This window comes from Vombatus ursinus, unplaced genomic scaffold, assembly GCF_900497805.2.
Source record: "Vombatus ursinus unplaced genomic scaffold, bare-nosed wombat genome assembly UNPS02007344.1, whole genome shotgun sequence".
In the NCBI taxonomy this organism is placed as follows: domain Eukaryota; kingdom Metazoa; phylum Chordata; class Mammalia; order Diprotodontia; family Vombatidae; genus Vombatus; species Vombatus ursinus.
In genome coordinates, this window is record NW_020947122.1 from 3,257,409 (window position 1) to 3,278,809 (window position 21,401).

General features: G+C 39.8%; 1 protein-coding gene across 3 annotated transcripts in view; it reads left to right on the forward strand.

Moving 5' to 3' along the window:
- Positions 1–1,158: 1,158 nt before the first annotated feature.
- Positions 1,159–21,401, forward strand: part of DEUP1 (deuterosome assembly protein 1) — a 148,796-nt gene continuing 128,553 nt past the window's right edge. For all 3 annotated transcript variants that reach the window (XM_027849392.1, XM_027849393.1, XM_027849395.1), the window contains exons 1-2: positions 1,159–1,235; positions 4,175–4,248. In XM_027849392.1, coding sequence (XP_027705193.1) covers positions 4,202–4,248 — 47 coding nt within the window. In that variant the 5' untranslated portion in view covers positions 1,159–1,235; positions 4,175–4,201. The remainder of the gene's footprint in view (positions 1,236–4,174; positions 4,249–21,401) is intronic.

Genomic DNA, 21,401 nt, shown 5'->3' on the forward strand with positions numbered 1-21,401 from the left:
CTTCATAATGATGAATTTATGTAAGTTCATAAAGCTAAAAGGTACTTGCTCCATATTGCCTGTATAGGGATTAGTGAGAATTCATACTGAGTGAATACAAATGACTTTGGGCCATCTACTATGATAATATATGTTAAGCTTTCAAGCTCCATTTTCCCTTCTCCAGGTCTAGGATGAAATCTGAACCATTTAAGTTTAGAAATGATTCATGAATATGACCAAGATCTTCTACATAACAGAAGATTTCAAGTTAAGATGGAATGATCCCTCTTCTTTATTCAGTCACAATGGAAGAACCAAGGAACACTTACTAAAACTCATTACCTAAGCCACTTTATAGACTTTATCTAGAAAATTCATCTTGACAAGAAATGATCAAAGTTGTCTTTTATAACTTAAATGGAACTGAATGTATTTAAGAATGAGTATTAAATGGACAGTTGTATTAAAACAGCAAATCAGTGTAAATGTATGAAAATGAAAAGCAAACAAAAGAGCTCAAAATTTACTAGAGGAAGGCAATAAAACTAAGGTGAATTTTCATTTTTCAAAGATATTATATTCATATATGTAACTACTATTTCTGAGTAGGGAATGCTCATAATTTTTGTAATAGGAAGTTGGTTACATTTTCGCCTGGCACTTTTTGTGGCTGCCCATGGGGCAGCTAGGGAGTACCTACTGTTTTCCACCGTCCCGTCCCTTCTTTTCCACTTTAACTTAAGGTCTGGAGCTGTCCAGCGGGAGCCCAGAAGCCCCCGGCATACAGAACGAGCCCGCAGGAACGCCAGCAGGCGCTCGCCCCTCCCTAGCTCCGAGCGTCCCGTCCCGGGGCTTCCAGGCGCGCCCGGCCTCCGCGTTCCTCCCCGGGTGGGGCAGGGCACGCGTCGCCATAGCAACCAGGAGCCGTCTAGGGAAGCGGCGGGAGCGGTGGCGGGCAGAGCCAGTCGGAGCCAGGCCCGTAACCGCCGCGGCAGCCGCCGCCACCTCTGCTGCTGTTGCTCCGGCCGGGCCGGGGGGAAAGCTGGGGAACAGACGGGCCGAGCCTGGCCAAAGAAGGGACAGCTTGGGCCGGAGCCGGAGCTGGGGCCAGGGCCGGGGCGGGGGTCGAGGCCAGGGCCACGACGCGCTACCCGGCAGCTTACGCGGAGAGGCCGAGACCGTGGCAGGCTAGATCGACTTTACCCTACTCCTCTTCCCCTCCTCCGGGCAGCCGAGAGCTGGGGGCCTCCAAGGTACCTGACCGCGCTCCCAGCCCCAGGGGGCGAGGGAGACCCAGGCCCAGCCTGCCAGGGATCTCCCCCTCTCCCTCGGGCCGGACCCCCTGCGCCGGTGGGGGAGGATGAGCAAAGTTGTGACTTCGTGCGGATTGGGGGTTTGGGAGGTGATGTCAGTGGAAACGTTTCGTTTGCCATTATCTCAGGCCAACTAACCCTCCTTCTCCTCTCACCTCCTTAATGCTCCTCCATCTTCTTCCTCCTTCCTCCTCCTCCTCCTTCTACCTCCTTGGGGCCATCTCCTGTCGTCCTGATCTGTATCTGACCACTGGACCAGATGGCTCCGGAGGAGAAAGTGAGGCTGGTGACTTTGCACAGCCCTCCCTCACTTAAATCCAATTCACTTACAAGTCATGACATCACCTTCCTGATGTCATGGTCCTCTAGGAGAACTAAGGACAAACCACAACAATGACAACCTTCTACCTCCTTAATACTCCTCCATCTGCCTCCTCCTTTCTTCCTTCCTTCCTCCTCTGTCTTCCTTCTTCCATCTTTCTCCTTCTGCATCCTCCTCCTGTCTTCCTCCTTCATTCCCATTCTCCTCCATCCTCTTATTTCTCCGTTGTCTTCTATCCCCCTCCTCCTTGATTGTCTTCTCACCTAATTTTTTCTCCCTCTCCTCCCCCTCCTTTCCCTCTCCTCCCCTCCTCTTCCTCTTCTTTATAATTCTCCAATTTATAAAATTAGAATATTTTTCTCTTTTCTCCATAAACGGCCTTTATATTATATTTTGTTTGCATTTTGTTCTCACAGATTTAAATATACATCTTTGTATAAATGAATGTATATAGATAAACATCTATACATATACACACATATATTTGATGGTTGCTGGAACAAACAACTCTGAAATAATTAGGCAGTGGGTATTTTTAGAGTTTAGGGGCTTAATTCTTTGAAAGTTGACTTCTGAAATAAACTCTAGAATTCAAGACTTCAAAAGTTGTGGCATTCAGTGGCTAGAGTACTTGAATTTGAGTCATATCTTTTGAGCCCCCTAGGTCAGTGTATTGGTATTCTAGAAGAGGAACAGAAAGATAAGCAAAGAAGTTTACATGAAGCTAACATAATCAACCAAGAACTTTTTTTTTATTAACCATATAACAATAATAGCATTTATATAGTACCTTAAGGTTTGAAAAGTGCTATACACATATCAGGTGACCACCTAATATTCCAGGCACTGGGTATATACAAAATCAAGTAAAACTTAGACTTTGCTACCATGTAGCTTATATTTTATGAGGGCAAGTAACATAATAAATACAAAATAGTTAAATACTTGATAGTTGGGGAGGTCAGGCACTAGCAGTTGGGAAAATCGGGAAAGGTATTTTATAGAAGGTGGTTCTTGATTCTATGAGGTAGAGCATATCTGGTATTGGAGTGGAGATAAAAGGAGGGAGAAAGAGAGAGAGAGACAGAGAGAGACACACATACACAGAAAGAGAGAGAGAAAGTATGAGAGAAACAAGTCCAGTTTGTATGGACCATATGTGTGGTAAGGGGAGTACATGTTACACTAAAGCTATAAGATTGGAGGCAAATTGTAAAGGGCTTTAAAAGTCAGAGTTTGTATTTTATCCTTAAGGCAAGTATAGAGCCTAGCATTTTATTGGGAAGGGGACTGACTTGGTCAAATCTGCAATTAAAGAAAATAACTGTGGCAATTGTATGGAGGATAAATTAGAGGGAAAAAGACTTTAGGCAGGGACACCAATTAGAGCAGCATTGCAATAGTGTAGGCAAGAGGTGATGAGGCCTGAACCACTGAAATGGTGCTCAAATGAAAATGAGGTGGGGTCAAATGAAAAGATGTTATAGAGTTAGAAATGACAAATTTGGCCATTAGTAAGATTGGGAGGGGCGGGGAAGGTGTCAGAGAGAATGAGACATTTAGGATAAAAAAGAAATTACTAACCTGGAAGACTGGCAGTCTCAACAGAAATAAGAAAGTTTGATAGAGTTTGAATAGAAAATTAATGACTTTTGTTTTGTTCATATTGACTTGGAGATGCCTCTGTGACATCTAGTTTGAAATGTCCAATAGGCAGCTAGTGATGTGGGTTTAGTGATGTGGACAAGAGTCCAGGAGAGAGACTGGTACTGGATATGTAGATGTAGAAATCATCAGCATAGAGGTGATAATTAAACCCATAGGAGCTGATGTGGACACTAAGAGAATAAAGAAAGGGAGGAGGACTCATGCCCATACTTTTGGAGAATACTTACAGGGGTGTGGTAGAGATAATGAGCAGCGAAGGAATTTGAGAAGGAGCAGTTAGAAAGGAAGGAGGAGAACCAAGAGAGAACAGTGTTATGAAAATGGAGTATCTAAAAAGAAAGGTACAGCACAAAGGTCAAGAAGGATGAGGACTAAGAAAATACTCTTAGATATGAAAAGTAAAAGTCTTGGTAACTTTGGAGAGAATAGATTCAATTGCTTATGAGGCTGAAGAGAGGCAATGAAGGTAGACAGCTTTTCCTAGAAGTTTGGTTGAGAAAGGGAGGTGATATCAAATGATAGCTTGAGGGGATAGTAGGGTCTAGTGAGAATTTGAGGGAGGCAGGCATGTTTGAAGGCAGTAAGGAAGCACTCAGTGGCTCTGGGGAGAGAGTGAGGGAAGGAAAGAGCAAGAGAGCAAGAAGATGAACACGATTGAGGTTTTGGTTTGCTAGAGAAGATGGAAGGGGATGGGATGAAGGGCACACATAGGTAAATTAAGTCACTTAACAGTTCTGTCTATAATACCATATTGAAGAGAAAGAAAGTCACATTTTCTAAGGAAAATTTAAAATTGATAATTTTGCCAAGAGCCAATATTCTACAATTTTCTAGATTAATAAATACTTAGACACTCTAGATTATTATTATTTTTCCCCTTTCTTAACAGGTTAAAAGATCAAGAAACTTAGGTCACATGGAGTCACGTCTTGAAGTAGAGAACCCAGACCAGAATGTAATGGGGTAAGTGCTGAAGTTTCCTTTTGTAGTTGAAAAAATTCTACTTAATAATAATAATGATAAGAGCTCACATTTAGATAACACTTTAAAATCTATAAAGTCTTTTCTTTACAATACTTCATTAAGATAGGTAGTACAAGTTATCTCCATTTTATAGATAAGGAAACTGAAGGCCAGAGAGATGAACTAGTTTGCTCATAGACACAGCCAGTAAGTGGCAGAGCTGGGACTTAAGCAAACCAAGCTCTTCTGACTTTAAGTCCAATGCCTAATTGTTTCAGATTTTCTTTGTTGAAGGAGAAGCTTGATTGTAGCATGAAAGAACAGTGGTCTTGAAATAGGGAGACTTCACTGTAGTCTTAGCTCTTCCACTAACTAGCAGGATGACTTTGGGGGAAGTTATTTGACTTTCTCTGGGCTTCAGTTTCCTCATCTGTAAAATAGAGCTAATACTAGCATTACTTACCTTATGAGGCTGAGATGAAAGTATTTATAAACTGCAAAGTGTTATACAGATGTGAATTACTTTTAAAGTAAGGAGATTACAAGATTTTTCACTGATCAAAATATAGCACTAAAACTGGATGTTGGTTTTGTGTATATGTCTGTATATGTAAATACACGCACATGTGCTGCTGATGTAATTAATATATATTATTCTATAAAATACATATGTCATATTAACTATACATGTATATAAAATTAAGTGAAGAAAATAATATCATTATTCTTCACCTTTCTGGCCTCAATTCCTGCATTTCTCTCTCTTCTCCCCTTCTCTCTATACATACACATAAAATTATATATATAGAGAGAGAAAATAAATAAAATTTTATATATGTAAAGATATATATGTATATATATATACATATATATATAGAGAGAGAGAGAGAGAAGAGAGAAGAGAGAAGAGAGAGATGGGGAGGAAAGGTACAAAAATTTAAGCAAGAAGGATGGAGAACAATGATATTGCTTTTCCCACTTAATATTTTTTTTAGCCCAAATCAGTTTGCAAAGCAAACCTAAAAGATTCTTGGGAATTTCAAACCCTGGGTTCATACAGTTATCTGGAAACAGTGGACTCTGATTTCAACAATGTACTACAATTCAACCTCAGACATGGGGAACTATAAAAGACTTAATATTAATCTAGAAGCACTTTGCCTGACCTTTATTCATTAGCCCCTTAGCTGGGTGCCTAGGCTTTATAGTCTCTGGCCATGATTAAGGAAGTGTCCACTTGTCCTTGGGCCAAGGCTTTCTGATGACCTCACCTTAATAGAAAGGAGTTAAGATGGCTAGGAGATGGCCTTGAAGAAATAAAGCCCAGAAGCTGGGAGCATAGAGAAGCTTGGCAAATGCACATCTAGCAGAGATGACAAGCATCAGCCACCACCAAACCCAGCAGAGATAATGAACCCAGCAGTGATCAGGAGGCATATAATAGAACAATATACCTAGCAGAGAAGAAAGATGTTGAAATCACTAGAGACTGTCAGCCGCCTTGCAGCACTGGAGATGTTAGTTGCCAGGACCATACGCCTGTTCCTTGGCCATACGTGTTCTCCATGTGTATGTCTTCCATGTGTAGTCTCTGGTTGTATGTGTTCTTCCTCTATTGGTAGTGGTGTAACCTATGGGAGAATTGGTAGTGGTGTAACTATGTATTAGAACATAGTGGTAATCTTATCTTGCCACTTTCTTTGCTACATTGCTTGATTAAGTGGCTTTTATTTCAGCTAATGTGTCCTCTGGTTGATAAAAGTAAACAGATGTGGGGGCTTATGAGCTATGGCTTTGAATGGATGCTGAACCACTAAAAGCTTCAATCTGACTGAAGTAGCTTTTATTGGGAGTAGAAGGAATTTATTAAAGGCTAAAGTAACTCAAGTTTTGAAGTTCAGTTTAAATGGAAGTATTTCTCCAGCTATCTCTGATAAAACTGTAAATACCATTAGTTAAAATCAACAAGTATAATTCTTTATAATTTTTAAACAAGTGTACTTTTATCTCTATGGGATCTTAAGACTCCAAAGTGCATAATTGACTGCTGGATTATAGTAACTTTGCCCAGGAGTGGCTTTTAGTGTAGGTGGTATGGCTAATGAGAGAACCAAGGAGACTTCCTGGAGATCTCAAGCCCATTCTTCGTAGCACCTTGCTTCATAGTGTTCCTCAACTCTGGCTCTATTTTTGGAGATCAAATTAACATAAAACTATTCAGAGCTTTAGGTGTTGAATGATAAGGAATGATGTGTTGGGAGCACCCTGATGGTATTCCTGTTTCTTGTTAAGGGCAATTTAATTCTATAAACATTAAGTACCACTGTGTGTGAGGCACTGTGTTAGGGATACAAGGGCAAAAATAAAGCAAGCCCTTTTACATGCTTACATTCTACTTTTGGGCAGGTGTCGGGGGCTGGGGGTGCTCTCTGGCATGTGGTAAGTTGATAGCTTGAGGCCTTTCAGATAGGGAACCTAAGTTTGGGTCTTGGAGGAGAGGCACCCCAGTCTGGACTTGCTGCTGCCTGCCTTCATTCTGGCTACATGATAGAACCTAGTGACATTTTTTTCTCTCTCTTTCTGTGTGTGTGTGTGTGTGTGTGTGTGTGTGTGTGTGTGTTTGCTTTATTTCTCACCAAAGCTCTATAAAAGCAAGCTGTGAGATGACAGCTGTTGTCAGAGATCTCCAGAAGCACCTACTTCACTTGCAATCAGAATTCAGGTGAAAAAGAGATCTTTAAAGACATTGAAATTGAACTTTGCCTAGGGTGCAGTTTTACCTAAGATTGGTCTTAAGCGGCAGTAAAGCAGAAAGAGTTTGGGTTTTGTCAGTCAGTCAAAAAGCATTTATTAAATTCCTGATATGTGCTAGGCAGTGTACTAAGTATTGGGGATACAAAGGGGAGGGCAGGAACCAGCTCCTGCCCTCAATGAGCTTACATTCTAAAGGTGAAAATAACATGTAAATCACTAGGTGAATAAAGATATATACAGAGCAGTAGAAAGATAATCTGAGTGGGGAAGGAACTACCAGCTGGCAGAGGTAGGGGTAGAGTAGGAAGAGAGTACAGGAAGGGCCTCCTGCAAAAAGTAGTGTTTCAGCTAAGTTGAATAAAGCCAGGGAAATGAAGAGGTGGAGGTAAATGGGGCATAGTATTACAGGTATGAAGGACAGCCAGTACAAAGGCATGGCAAGAGGATATTACAGGGTAGATGGAGAGGAACTGGTCTTGATAAGGAGAAGGACCAGCTCTCTACTTTGAGAAAAGAAAATAATGATAAAAACATACATACGTGAGTACATCCTGATATGTATAAACATTCAGCCCAATCTACCAAATTCTCTTTGTCTAAACTACCATAAAATGAGAACTGATTTGTAGAATGATGATTTAAATGCTTATCAAGGCAGGAACGTTGGCCAATACATTTTAGAAAGGTTTTCAACCATGGCAGTAGAAAGAAACTGGAATATTCATTTAAACAGAAAGTCCTTTTTCCTTAGCACTCTTAATTATTTTACATCATGAAAATCTAGAATTCAAGGTATTTTTATGCTGGAGTATATCTCATGCAATGGTACTGAATGGCAAAGTGGGACAGTAACCCAACCCTTAGTAGACATTATAATTGCCTAGATAAAGTGTGGAAAGAGAAGTTGTAGCAGATGTATATTTAGACTAAGAATCTCTCATTATAAGGGAAGTGCCCATCGGATGAAAGAGCTCCTATAGCTTTCTCCCATTGCCAGAGGACATAGGAACTCTGATATCATTCAATTAATGTTTATAAATGTACAGCCATATAAGTATTACAACTACATGATGGTTCATATTACAATGGTCAGAATGTTGTGAAACCAACTCTTTTCCACAAAAATAGTTATCAGTTCATTTTCTTTAAGTTTTCCCCTCCCCCTTTGGGATTTTCATTCCAATTTTATAATGAAACTCACTGGGAAAATGGGGAGAATAGGGACCGAAACTGTGATTCCACTGGGCACATTCTCTGCAACTTAACAATTTTGAGAGATTCCTGGCACACTGAAAGATGAAATGCTATGTCTAGGGGTCATACAGTATGTGTCAGAGATGGAACTTGAAGCCTAGATCCTCTTGGCTTTGAGGCTGGCTCTCTATATGCTATCCCCTCCCTCTCAATAGGAAAACAGAATCTTTTTTCAACTGAAGTTTTTTTTATGAACAACTATGCCAAAATAGGTATCTTTCATAAAGCAAGGGATACCAGAATGAAAAATGTGTGTATAGCAAGTATACAAGAGTAGCACCAGAATGAGCGGAGATAAGATCTTTGTTACTGGAGAGAACATTTACATAGATAAAAGAGAGTCATTTATATATTTTAGTATAACAAATTAACTCAGTAGTGAAGTAAAATCTTAAAATGATCACATTTCTTTGGATACATGCTTCTGTGTTAAAAGTGCTTACATTTAGACTAGGAGTCAGGAAGACTCGAATTCAAATTCTGCATCAGTCACTTACTAGCTATGTGTCCCTGTGTAAGTCCCTTAAACCTCTCTAAAGCCCCAGTTTTCCCATCTGTAAAATGAGGATAACTATAACTCATACTCCCGGTGTAGTTGTGAGGAATGAATAAGATAATATTTGTAAAGCTCTTTGTAAACCTTAAAGCACTATATAAGGTATAGTATTTATACATATATAATATACATAACATTTTAATATATAATATATATGTATTTCTCCACTAACCTCTAACTAAAAGTTATCACTTCCTGCAATTATAGATGTAGACAAGAAAACATTGTAATGACAAAGTGTCCATAGTTTTCACCAAAATACCAAATACTAAATAGGGGTCCATGACACACACTCAAAAAGATTAAGAATGCTTGGTTTAGAGAGAGGAGAGCAGGTGGCCCAAGGGAGGTTAGAGAAAGAATATTGAATAAGATCCTGTGATGAAGACAAATTGGTAGGAAGAGAAAACCACAACAGAGCAGGGCTAGGAAAACCCAGTAGGGGAAGTGTTCAGGAGAGGGTAGTTAACAGTGTCACCCTACAGAGAGATGAAGAAGGATGAGGCTTGAGAAAAGGCCATAGAATTTAGCTACTAAGAAATCATTAGTCACTTTGGAGACTATAGTTTCATGTAAGTGAAGGGGATGGAAGTCAGATGGCAAGTAGTAGAGAAGTCAGAAAGAGGAGACGGATATATCAGCTTTTACTAGGAATTTGGCAGTAAAAAGGTGGAGCAATATAAAATCACTTGAAAAAGATGGTAAGGTCAAGTGAGAGGTTTATAAGGATGGGGGAGATCTGGGCATATTTGTAGGCAGCAGTGAAGGAGCCAGTGAATAAAGAGAAAGAGAGAAGATTAGAGTAAGAGATAGATCTTGTGTAATTATGACTGAGCCTGCCATGAAGAAAAGATGAAAAAAATGTACCTTCTTTAATTAGAGACTGTAGAGTTTTGCATGTGGTGTTAGTGTTGCATTGATGCATTGATTTTGCCAAAGTGTTAGTTTTTTAAAAAAATCTTTGTTAAAATGGAAAGGTGTGCTTGGCAGAAGGCATTAATAAACCTTAAAAAGAAAAGAGAGAAGGGGATGATCAAAAAAGACAAGTTCTCCAAAGAACTAAGAGGAGATGGATCATGGGGAGAAGTAGAGCAGTTGCCTTTGGCAAAGAGGAACACCCCTTTTTTCAAGACTGAAGCATAGGAAGAGAGAATGGGGATATTAAAGGCAAGACCTGAATTCTCTGTCTTCCAACCATTCAGAAAAATAAGGAGAATATTAGTTGGCTTTTAAAGCATCAGGAAATTTAAAATCTTGGTAAATGCTGTGAAATACCCCAAGCGAAGTCCAATCCTATCTTCCTTCTGTTTTAGTTTTGGACCACTTTTATCCATGTCTGCAGTGCTTGTCTATGATTGATGGATATGTGAAAAATATATTGCATTTAAATATCAATTTAATTGCTACAAGAACTCTATCTATATACACATGTATCATAGTATCAGACTCCTAATCAGAATATTCAAGCTAAAAGACACCTTAGAGATCACTTTGCTCAGATTTCACATTTCACAGATGAGGAAACTGAGACACAGAGAGATTAAATGACTTATATAACATTATATAGCTACTCTTATTAAAGCCAAGACTGGAACTCAGATCTCCTAATTTCTAGGCCAGTACTCTTCTCACCAATCTACACTATTGCGGACTATAAATATACCAAATATAAAAAAATGACAAGCAGCTCTTTTAGCTACATCATGGTTTTAGACTTGGAGGACACCATAGAGGTATCTAGTCCAGCCCCATTATTTTTTTTATTTTTTTTTATTTATTTTTTTAGTGAGGCAGTTGGGGTTAAGTGACTTGCCTAGAGTCACACAGCTAGGAGGCATTTAAGTGTCTAAGGCCGAATTTGAACTCAGGTCCTCCTGACTCCAGGGCTGGTGCTCTATCCACTGTGCCGCCTGGCTGCCCCCTTAGCCCCATTATTTTTCAGATGAAGAAACTGAAGCCTGATGTGGTGAAGTGACTTGCCCATTTACAGGGGCAGCTAGATGGGGCAGTGGATAGAGTGCCAGTCCTGGAGTTGGGAAGACTCATCTTTCTGAGTTCAAATCTGGCCTCAGACACTTACTAGCTATGTGACCCTGGGCTTAACCTTGTTTGCCTCATTTTCCTCATCTGTAAAATGAGCTGGAGAAGGGACTGGCAAACCACTCCAGTATCTCTGCCAAGACTCACAAAGAGTCAGACACAACTGAAAAAATGACTGAACAACAACATATCCATATTGAATTTATTGTGGAATGTGGTAGAAGATGTTGGTCAAGGTCTAATTCCTGGAAGACTACTTTCCAATTATATAAGCTGTTTTTATCAAATAGGAAGTTCTTTCATATGTAATTTATATTTTCTAGTTCACTGAACACTAACTTCCATTTTTTCTGATTTTTCCTTGTTTAGCCTATCTCTATTTTTAAACCACAATAAAATGGTTTAAGTAACTGTTGCTTTGTGATAGTTTGAGCTCTACAAGTGCTTTTCTTCTTTCATTTCTAACTGTTTTCATTATTTTCCTTGATAGAGTCTAGATCTTTGGTTTCTCCAAGTGAATTTTGTATCATTTTATGGAGTTTTGTAAAATATCCTTATGTAGTCTGATTGGTATAGTCTTAAAACTGAAAATTAACTTTGGTAGTATTGTCATTTTTATATTTGCACAGTCCCATTATGCTTACTGTACTTTCTTTCAGCTATTTAAGTTGTTCTTTATCTAAGAAGCACTTTGTAATTAAATTTATAAAAGTATTTTGTGTACTTAGTAGATTTATCACCAAATATCTTATGCATTTTATAGTTGTTTTGAATGGGATTTCTCTTCTATTAACTTCTTGGATTTTGTTATTATGTTACGTAATGTGATGATTTTTGTGGGTTTGTTTTGTAATCTGCAAATCTTTGCTGATTCCCTAGGAAGGGTTTTCTAAGTAAACCTTCAAGTTATAACAAATAGAAGTAGATCTCATAGTATTTTTTCTGTTTTTAGTGACTCACATTCAAATTTGTAGTAAGTAGCATATTTAATCTGTGTTTTATCTTATTTCTTTGTACTAATTTATAAGGTTCTTGAGGATATCTTATTTATCTTGAAAGGCAACAGGACCTTGTGGCTTGACTTAGAATCAGAAAGACCAAGCTTCAAATCATCTCACTGACACTTAATAGTTATTGAACTATAAACAAATCATGTAAACTCTCTGATCCTCGATTCTCTCATCTTTCAAGTGTGCATTATAACGTCTTATAGTATCTGCCTCCCAGTGAGGATGAGGCTCAAATGAAATAATTTATGTAGAGTACTTTGCAAACTTTTAAGCACTATATAAATAGCAATGTTATTATTACCTTTGTATCTCTTCTAGTCCCTAGCACATAGTATGTGCAAAAACAGACATCTGTTGAATTTGTTGTGGAGAGGTGAGTCCTCTAAGTTTAAGTAAACATTAATCAGTCAACAAATGTTCTTTGGGCAAAGTGCTGTGGGAAATCAGAGAATTTACTCTCTGATTGGGGAGGTAAAATATATAGATAGACATGAAAAATTCATAATACAAGGCAGTAAGTTAATAAGTCTTAAATTAGTAGTGCAAACAGAAGGTGACACAGGAGTTCACAGAAGAGAAAAATCACTATGGGGTGACATGTTTGGAAGGCCTTTAAGGAGAAAATGACAGGAGCTAGTTGCAAGGTATGGGTAAGACTTGTATAGAGAAAAGGAGGGCCATTTAGGCAGGGTAAATAATATTAGTAAAGTACAGGTATAGGAGTTTGCAAGTTTTTAGTTATTTTTTTTATAGAATAGTGAGTAGACAAGTCTGTCTAGAATAGAGGGTTTTGTGTAGGGTAATAATGCCCCATGAGTTTAGAAAGGTAGGGGACAGAAAAGACATATTCTCCCCCGTCCCATTCCTTTGTAAAGATGGGGGGGGGCAGGGTTCACAGGTGTGTAATGGTGCTTATAATGTCACAGCTTTTCAATGTAGTGATTATTTTTGCTGAATTTTTTCCTCTTTTTTCAAAAAAATTATTTGTTGTAAGAGATGGCTTTCTGAGATGGAGCAGAAAGTAGAATACAGGGGGAAATCTAGCAGTGCAAAGAAAAAAGATATCAATAAAAATCTTTTAAAAAGGAAAAGTAGGGGTCAGGTTGTAGAGGGCCCAGAATGCCAGGCTAAGGAGTTGAGACTTCATCCTAGACAGTGGGATGTCACAAAGGTGTTTCTTTGAGCAGAGATGTCCATGATGGACGTGGTGTTTTTGAAAAAAGCTTAATCTGACAGTACAGATGAATTCTTAGAAAGGCAAAAAATTGAAGCTAAGGAGACCAGTTAATAACTTGTTCAAATAGTCCAAGTATGAGGTGATAAGGTTATGATAGCCTTAGCTGAGGAGTAGCGTAATTGATGAACCAGTGAGAATGGAAAGGAAAGAAGGGACATGAGAAAACTTATGAAGACAGAATCAATAGGATTTAATTACTGGATGGTGGAAAATAAGATGACACCAAGGCTTTGGACCTGGTGATGGGAAACCTGATGGTGTGCTTGAAAGAAAATAGAAAGTTAGGGAGGAGAGGAGATTTTTGGGGAAATTTGCTACTGATTTGATGAGCAACGTAGGTTACTTCTCTACTTCCTTAGCTATAGGATGAGGGGATGACCCTAAATGTCATGAGGATGACCTCTAAGGCCCATCTTAACCTAAATTCCGTGATTCCATGATGAGATCACATTGGCTTTGAAGAGACAATGAAACATTCAAGTGAAAATTCCCAGCAAAAAAGTTGAAGTTTGGTATTAAAGCACAAGAGACGGGTCATAGGTAGAGATGTAGATTTGGAAACCACCTAGATAAAAAGGTGAGAATCACAGCTCTAGGAATGGATGAGATCTCCAAGGGACTGGAGGAATAAGGTGGTAGGGAAAAGGAGGGTGATATCCTTTCAACATTTACCAAGCATGTAGCATATGTATAAGGATATGCTATGCTAGGTGCTATAGAGAGTACAAGTATTAAATGAGACCTGATTCCTCTGTTAACACAACTCAAAATCTAGTAGTCTTCTATCACACAATTTAACACTTGGATATATACTGTAATGCTCATTAATTTTTCATAAATTGAATCATAGATTTTCCAACTGGAAGAGGTCTTATGTATTATCTAATCAATGTCAAGCAATGCTTATTCAGCACCTGACATAGTTTCTTGTATGTAGTAAATGCTTAATGCTGTTTGGATTGCATTATACCAAGTCTGACTCTGCCATTTTACAGAAAAGGAAATAATGTAGATGAAAATTGTTGGTTGGTCAAGCAAATAAGGAAAATAAAGTAAGTTAGCATCAGTACTGAGATTATAATTCAGGTACCGTGGCTGCTAGGCCAATGTTTGGATTCCTACCCTTCCCCCTGCACCTTAACAAAGAAACTTCAAGAGTCTTTAGAAATCATAATCATTAGAGTAGCTAAAATGCTGACAGCTGTTAACTTGAATATTATAGTCACAAGTCACTTCATTATTGAAGTGGGAAAGGACAGTGAATAAGCATTCATTTAGCACTTATTATGTCCCATGTGGGCAGCTAGACCTGAATTCAAATTCGGCCTCAGACATTACTAGATGTGTGAACCGGGGCAAGTCACTTAACCGTGTTTGCCTCACTTTCCTCATCTGTAAAATGAGCTGGAGAAGAAAATGATAAATGGCTCTAGCATTTTTGCCAAGAAAATCTCAAAGAGGATTGTGAAGAGTTTGACACGACTGAACAGCAAATGTCCTAGGCACTGTTCAGCACTTTTTACAAATATTATCTTATTTGATCCTCACAACAACCCAGAAGGTTAAGTGCTGTTATTATCCCCATTTTATATTTGAGGAAACGGAAATATATGCAGAAGTTAAATACCTTGCCCCCCAGCATCACACAGCTAGTAAGTGTCCGAAATAAAATTTAAACTCAATCTTCCTGACTTCAGGCTCAGTGCTCTATCCACTGTGCTACCTATGCCTTGAAAAGAACAGTGGTGTTTTCTTAGTCCCAATTAATCTCTCTGCATAATCTGCCTTTGTAAAGTGTCCCTCTTTTTGGAAGCTCTCTTATCCCTTGGTCCCTGTAACAGCACATCATAGACTACCTTGCTTGTTATTCCTTCTTTGTTATCTTCATTGGCATTTCTGACTGTGAGCTTTCCCCCATACCTTAATCATTGGTTTTCTATTCTTCTTTCTGTCTGCTTTCATATCTCTAGAGAATTAACAAATTCTCTCACCATCAGAGGTTACCTTAGGAGGATGACTGTCAGATTGCTGCATCTCCCTTAATGTCTGTCTTCCTTATCTTCAGTTGTTCATGGATATTTTCACTAAATTATCTGACTGTCACTTCAGATACAACATGCCTAACACCAAACTCTGGGGTGGATATTGAGAGAATGAATTATCCACTCAACAGACATTCATTAACTACCACTTACTGTGTGTAGAACACTGTGCTAGGTACTGGGGTAGATAGAAAGTATAGATAAGAATTGACCCATATCTTCATAAAACTTATATTTAAGTGGACAGATGATCCAAATAACTCTAAAAGTCAGCCAACAAACATTTCTTAAGTGCCTACTATGTGCCAGGCACTGTGCTAATAATAATAAGTGCTGGAGATAAAAATAAAAACACAATCCTTCCTCTCAAAGAGTTTATATTCTAATAAAGGATACAACACGTAAAAAACTATGCATATATAACATACATACATTGTAAGTAGAACATCATTTCAGAGAGAAGGCACTGAGTGGGATGGAAGGAGGGGCTGAAGGAGGAAACCTGGAAAGACATCCACAGAAAGTGAGATTTGAGATGAGTTTTGAATGAAGCCAGAGAGTGAAGAGGGAGAGAGAGGACTTTTCAGGACTTGGGGGACAGCCAATAAAAAGACACAGAATTGGGAGAATGAAATATTGTATGTGAGGAACAGAAAGAAGGTCAGTGTTGCTGGATTGTAGAATATATAGAGGAGAGTAAAGTGTTAAAAAGACTGGAAAGGTGGAAAGTGTGAGGTTTTAAAGAACTTTAAAAGCCAGACAGGATTTTATATTTGATCTTGGAGGTTGTTTGTCCTTAGTTCTCAAAGAGGACCAGTGGCATCTCAGAGTGATATCTTGACTTGCCCATGAATTAGATTTAAGTGAGGCAGAGGGGCACATGAAGCCATTATAGTATATTGAGAAGAGCGGTTGGGGGTGGGGGTGGTGATCTTCCTAAAATGCATGGTCAGACCATGGTTTTTAGGAAGATCACTTTGGCAGCAGTGTGAAGGATAGATTAGCGTCATGATAGACTCAAGGCAGGGAGAAAAACCAGCAGGCTATTGAAATAGTCCAGGCTTGAGGCGATAAGGGCTTGCACCAGTGTGGCAACTGTGTGACTGGAGAGAAAGGGGAGACATGTTGTGGCTATAGAAATATCAAGTCTTGGCAACAGATTGGATATTGGGGCGGGGGGAGTGAAGAATTGAAGATGACACTTAACTTGCAAGTGTTGGGTGACTGGGAGGATGGTGAAGCCCTTGACACTATTGGCTCACCACCTGGCCTATTCCATCTCCAAGCTGGTTGCCTGGACACCTCAGGATGATAATCTGACTGAACTCGGTGGTTAGTGTACTCCCACCATGGGTGGAGCAGCAAGTTGCACAATGGATAGAGCACCGGGCTTGGAATCAGGAAGACTCATCTTCATGAGTTCAAATCTGGCCTCAGACACTTACTAGCTGTGTGACCCTGGGCAAGTTCCTTCATCCTGTTGGTCCCAGTTTCCTCATCTGTAAAATGGGCTGAACTAGAGAAGGAAATGGCAGAGCACTCCAGTATCTTTGCCAAGAAAACCCCAAATGAGGTCACAAAGAATCAGACATGACTGGACAACAACAACAACAGCAACAACAAACAACCACCACATCCTATTATACTCTCCCCATCCTTGACTATCAGTATTCAAATCCCATTTTCCATCCTCTTTTGATCCAACCCCCCTCTTTTCTTCCTTCCTCAGTGAGTTCAGTGCCTCATGCTATTTCTTTCTTCCCCAACTCCTGGCCTTTTACCAGAGGACTTTAACATACATATTGGTACTTCCTCAAATACCTTAATTTCCCAGTTCTTCAGTTTACTAATTTTCTGTGCATGATGTCCCCACCTGTCCCACCTCAGCTAAACACACAGATAGTCATACCCTTCCTTTTGGCACCACTGACGTAATATTTTATCTTTTTATCTTTTCCTCTGGCTTATAACCTCTAGCCCTATTCTTCATCCTTACTATGACCTCCAGTTCTTCCACCCCTCTGTATTTTCCCAAGTTTTCCCATTTTCCATCAACTGGCTACATTCTCCTCCCTTCCCTTCCTTCCCCATCTTGACTCGTTGGTGAATCATTTCAGTTGTATATTATCCTTTACTCTCAGGTCCCTTGTTCCCTTATCTCATCACTGACCGTGACCTGCCAAGCCCCAGCCTTGGATTGCACTCACCATCTGCTGCTTTTGTATGAAGGGAAGTTCACAAAACCATGCTCGTTGTGTTTACTACAAATTTGTTACATAATCTCAACTGGGCCCTCACTGCGTCAAGGCAATTATTTTATACCGCCCTAATTAATCCACTATCCCACTCACTACAACAACTTTTCCAAGCCTTTTCAAACCTCCCATGACTTTTCCTCCCCCCCACCCTCTCAGCTGAGAGCCTTACCTAACATTTCACTGAAAATATTGAGCCCACAAGCCCACAAACTCCCCCTTTCCCCCTCCTTTTCATCTCATATCACTCAGATGCCTTCCACTGCTCTCTCTTCCCTGTTATGTGTACAAAAGTTATGTAGACAACTCCTGGTATGATGTTTGAGCAGCGAAGAAGTAAGTAGAGGCAGCTTCTTCTGAAACCTGATCATGAAATGTTATGCAAACTTCTCATCCTTTCAGGAACAATGAGGAAAGAAATAAGAATACAAACAAAAAAAGTCAAGTCAAGAGAGCCAACATCAAGACCAAACTTCACCCCCTTCTCCCATCCCACCCAGTGCCTTCTCTCTGAGATGATGTTCTACTTACAAAGTTGTCTTCCTTGTCTCACATGAAGTTTGCTGTGGCAAACTCCTTTACATGCACATGTGACCAAACTCCACCCCATATTTTCCAGCAGATTGACTCCTCTCTATCACTAATTTTCAGCCTCTTCTTATCTGTTAGTTGCTTCCCTGATACTTACAAACACTTGCATGGCTCCTCCCCCAATGAAAAAAAAAAACCAAACAAAAAAACCCAACCCTTACCTGTTCTGATCATCCTCACTAGCTTATTGATTTAGCATTGTTATGTATGTATGTTTTTTGGCATCATATAATACTCTTTATTTGTCTCTTAAATGTTTTCTAATTTGAATTTTCTTTTTTTATTAGTCTGTTTTTTCCTTTAAATTTGACTTCTTTTTCTTGATATTTGGAGTTTTTTACCTTTATCTTTGTCATTCTGTAGGTTTCTATTTATGTGCCCGAGTGGGTCAAAATTAACATTTCTTTTTCCTACTACCTCTACTTAAAGTATTTACTGATTTAGTCCACAGTGGAAAATTTTCTTTAATTAAGTCCCTAAGTACAATGTCTAATATTTTTTCCTTTAAGAATCCTTTGGGATACCCTTAATCTGTTGTTTATACATCTTGCTTTGTCTTCCAAATATATTTTGTTCTACATATCCTTTATTTGCTTTGTCAGTTCTATTGGAAAGCATGGATTTGAACCCAGGTCCTCTGACCAGCTCTCTCCCATCCCACCCCACCCTCCAACCCATCCCCAAACATGAAGTAGAATTTTCCAAAGTGTGAAGTGAGGAGGAAGGAACCAGTCTTGGTTCCCAGCATGAGCATCCAAGCACTGTGACAAATCTCAAGCATTAGGGGATGCCCCTGGGTTAAGCCTCAGACCCATGTGCTTACCTTCATTGCTGATCTGTATGGCATGGAAGTGTAATTCAGTTCCTAACTGATGCTGATTAAGATTAGAAAATATCAAATGCTTTTAGCCCCTGACTATTGTCTCATTTTGTGGAGGCTGAGGAGTGAGAATCTGTGCCACCCTCAACTGAGGTAAAGCTGGGAACTTCTTGGACATATCTGAAAGCTGCTCTGTGATGGTAGGCAGCACCTGGTGCTTTGGTGTACCCTGGGGGAGGGGGAGGGGGAGGGCAAGGGAAGACCAGTGATTTGATTCCAGGTAGACTCTGTTGTATGTACCTGTCTACTCATCTACAGATGGGTTGTTCTTCTAAAGCAGATGACTTCAGGCTAGCCAGCCCAAGGTTGAAGCAGATGGTGTGGGAAAGGATCCCCCCAGCTCTATAGCTTTGGCCTAATCTGGCAGAGAGAAATGGGAGGAGGTGAAAGGAGGTACCAAAGGGGGCATCACATCAGGTCTAGGTCATTGCCAGCTTTGACGCACCCAGGACTACTGGAAAGCATTGCTTGGAGGCACCAGCAGTCATTATAGTCTCTCCCTGCCTCTTGTTGGCTCTCTTGACTTGACTTTTTTGTTTGTATTTTTATTTATTTCCTCATTGTCCCTGAAAGGATGAGAGGTTTGAGCAGCATTTCTTGATCAGGTTTCAGAAGAAGCTGGCTCTACTTAACTTCTTTACTGCTCAAACATCATGTCTACATAACTTTTGTACACATGTCAAACCTTGGAATCATCTTTGGCTCTAGTTTTCTGGTATATTAAGCACCTTAAGGGTAAAGACCAGTCTTTTTGTTTTTCTCTGGGCCCCACGGTGCCTAGTACTGAACTGAGCACATACAGAGTAGGTATTCAATAAATTGACTGAAGGATTGTGAAGTACTCTGCGAATATTACATTTATTTTTTATACTAGAAACCTATGTCACCCATGGCCTAGTTTCCAAAACTTTGGGCTTACATAGTCCTGGGGCTTACCCCCAAAACATCACTTTCTCTTTCACTTGCATTTGCCCCCCCCCCACTCCAGAACTGACCCTGAGAAATGTTTGTCTCCATTATTTGTGCTTTCCAGTTCCCACAGAGTTATTTAGGTGCATAGGAGGGGCATAGACCAGCTTTGAACAGGGGAATGTAGAGATGGTAGATACCACTTAGGGAATATGGGGTTTTTGTTTTCAACTCATGTGATTTTTACCTTAAATCAATCCATTGGGAAGCATTTATTAAGCACCTGATATGTGTTAGGCACTGTGTTAAGGTCTGGGACTGCTACGACAAAAATGAAACATTATCTTCCCTCAAGGAGCTTACAATCTAATAGGAGGAGTCAACACACACACACACACACACACACACACATACATATGTAATATATACAAAATAAGTATCAAGTAGTTTGGAAAGAGAGTGCATTAGCACCTCACAGATTCAAAGAAAGGCTTCATGTAAATCAAGCATTCTTAGGCTTTTTTTGTGCCAGCAATCCCTTTGGCAGACTGGTGAAGCCTATGGCTTTCTTCTCAAAAAAATGTTTTTAAATGAATAAAATAAAATACATCAGATTACAAAGAAAACCAGTTATATTGTAGTTGTTATTCAGTTGTTTCAGTTGTGTCCGACCCTTTGTGCCCCATTTGGGGTTTTCTTGGCAAAGACACTAAAGTGGTTTGCCATTTCCTTATCCAGCTCATTTTGCAGATGAGGAACTGAGGCAAATAGAATTAAATGACTTGCCCAGGGTCACACAACTAATAAATGTCTGAGGCCAGATTTGAACTCAGTAAGAGTCTTCCTGACTCCAAGCCCAGCACTCTATCCACGGTGCCACCTAGCTGCCCTATATTGTACATTCTTTCTCTCTCTGTCTCTGTCTCTGTCTCTGTCTCTGTCTCTCCCTCTCTGTCTCTCCCTCTCTGTCTCTCTCTGTCTGTCTCCTGTCTCTGTCTCTCTCTCTGTCTCTGTCTGTCTGTCTCTCTCTCTCTGTATATATATGTAGGTAAACACACATCTTACAGTTCAGGGATTCTGGGTTAAAAACTCCTCTGATAGGGTAACACTGGAGCTGAGTCTAGAAGGAAACCAGGGATAACAAGGGGCAGAGATGAGGAGGGAAGTGTATTCAGGGCCGGTGGGCAGCCAGTGCAAAGGCAGGAAGACAGGAGGTGCGGAGTGTTGTGTGTGTTCAAAACAGCTACTAGCCCAATAGGATCACAGATTGTGAGAGAAGTTATGTGTAAGAAGAGCGGAAAGTTAGGTTGGGATTGTAAAGGGCTTTAAATGGCAAACAGAGAAATTTACATTCACTTTTAGAAACAATAGGGAGCCGCTGGAGTTTACTGAGTACGGGAAGGATATGGTTTGACTTGCAGTTTAGGAAAATCACTTTGCTGTGCGGAGAATAGATCGGAGTGATGAAAGGCATAAAGTAGGAAAAACAAACAGGAGGCTACTGCAGTAGGCTCAGGAAGAGGTTATGAGGTCCTTGTAAGATGTTGTGAAGATGGAAATGACAAGATTTGGCAACTAATTAGGTAAGGAGTCAGTGATTATTAATACTGAGGTTTCAAACCTGA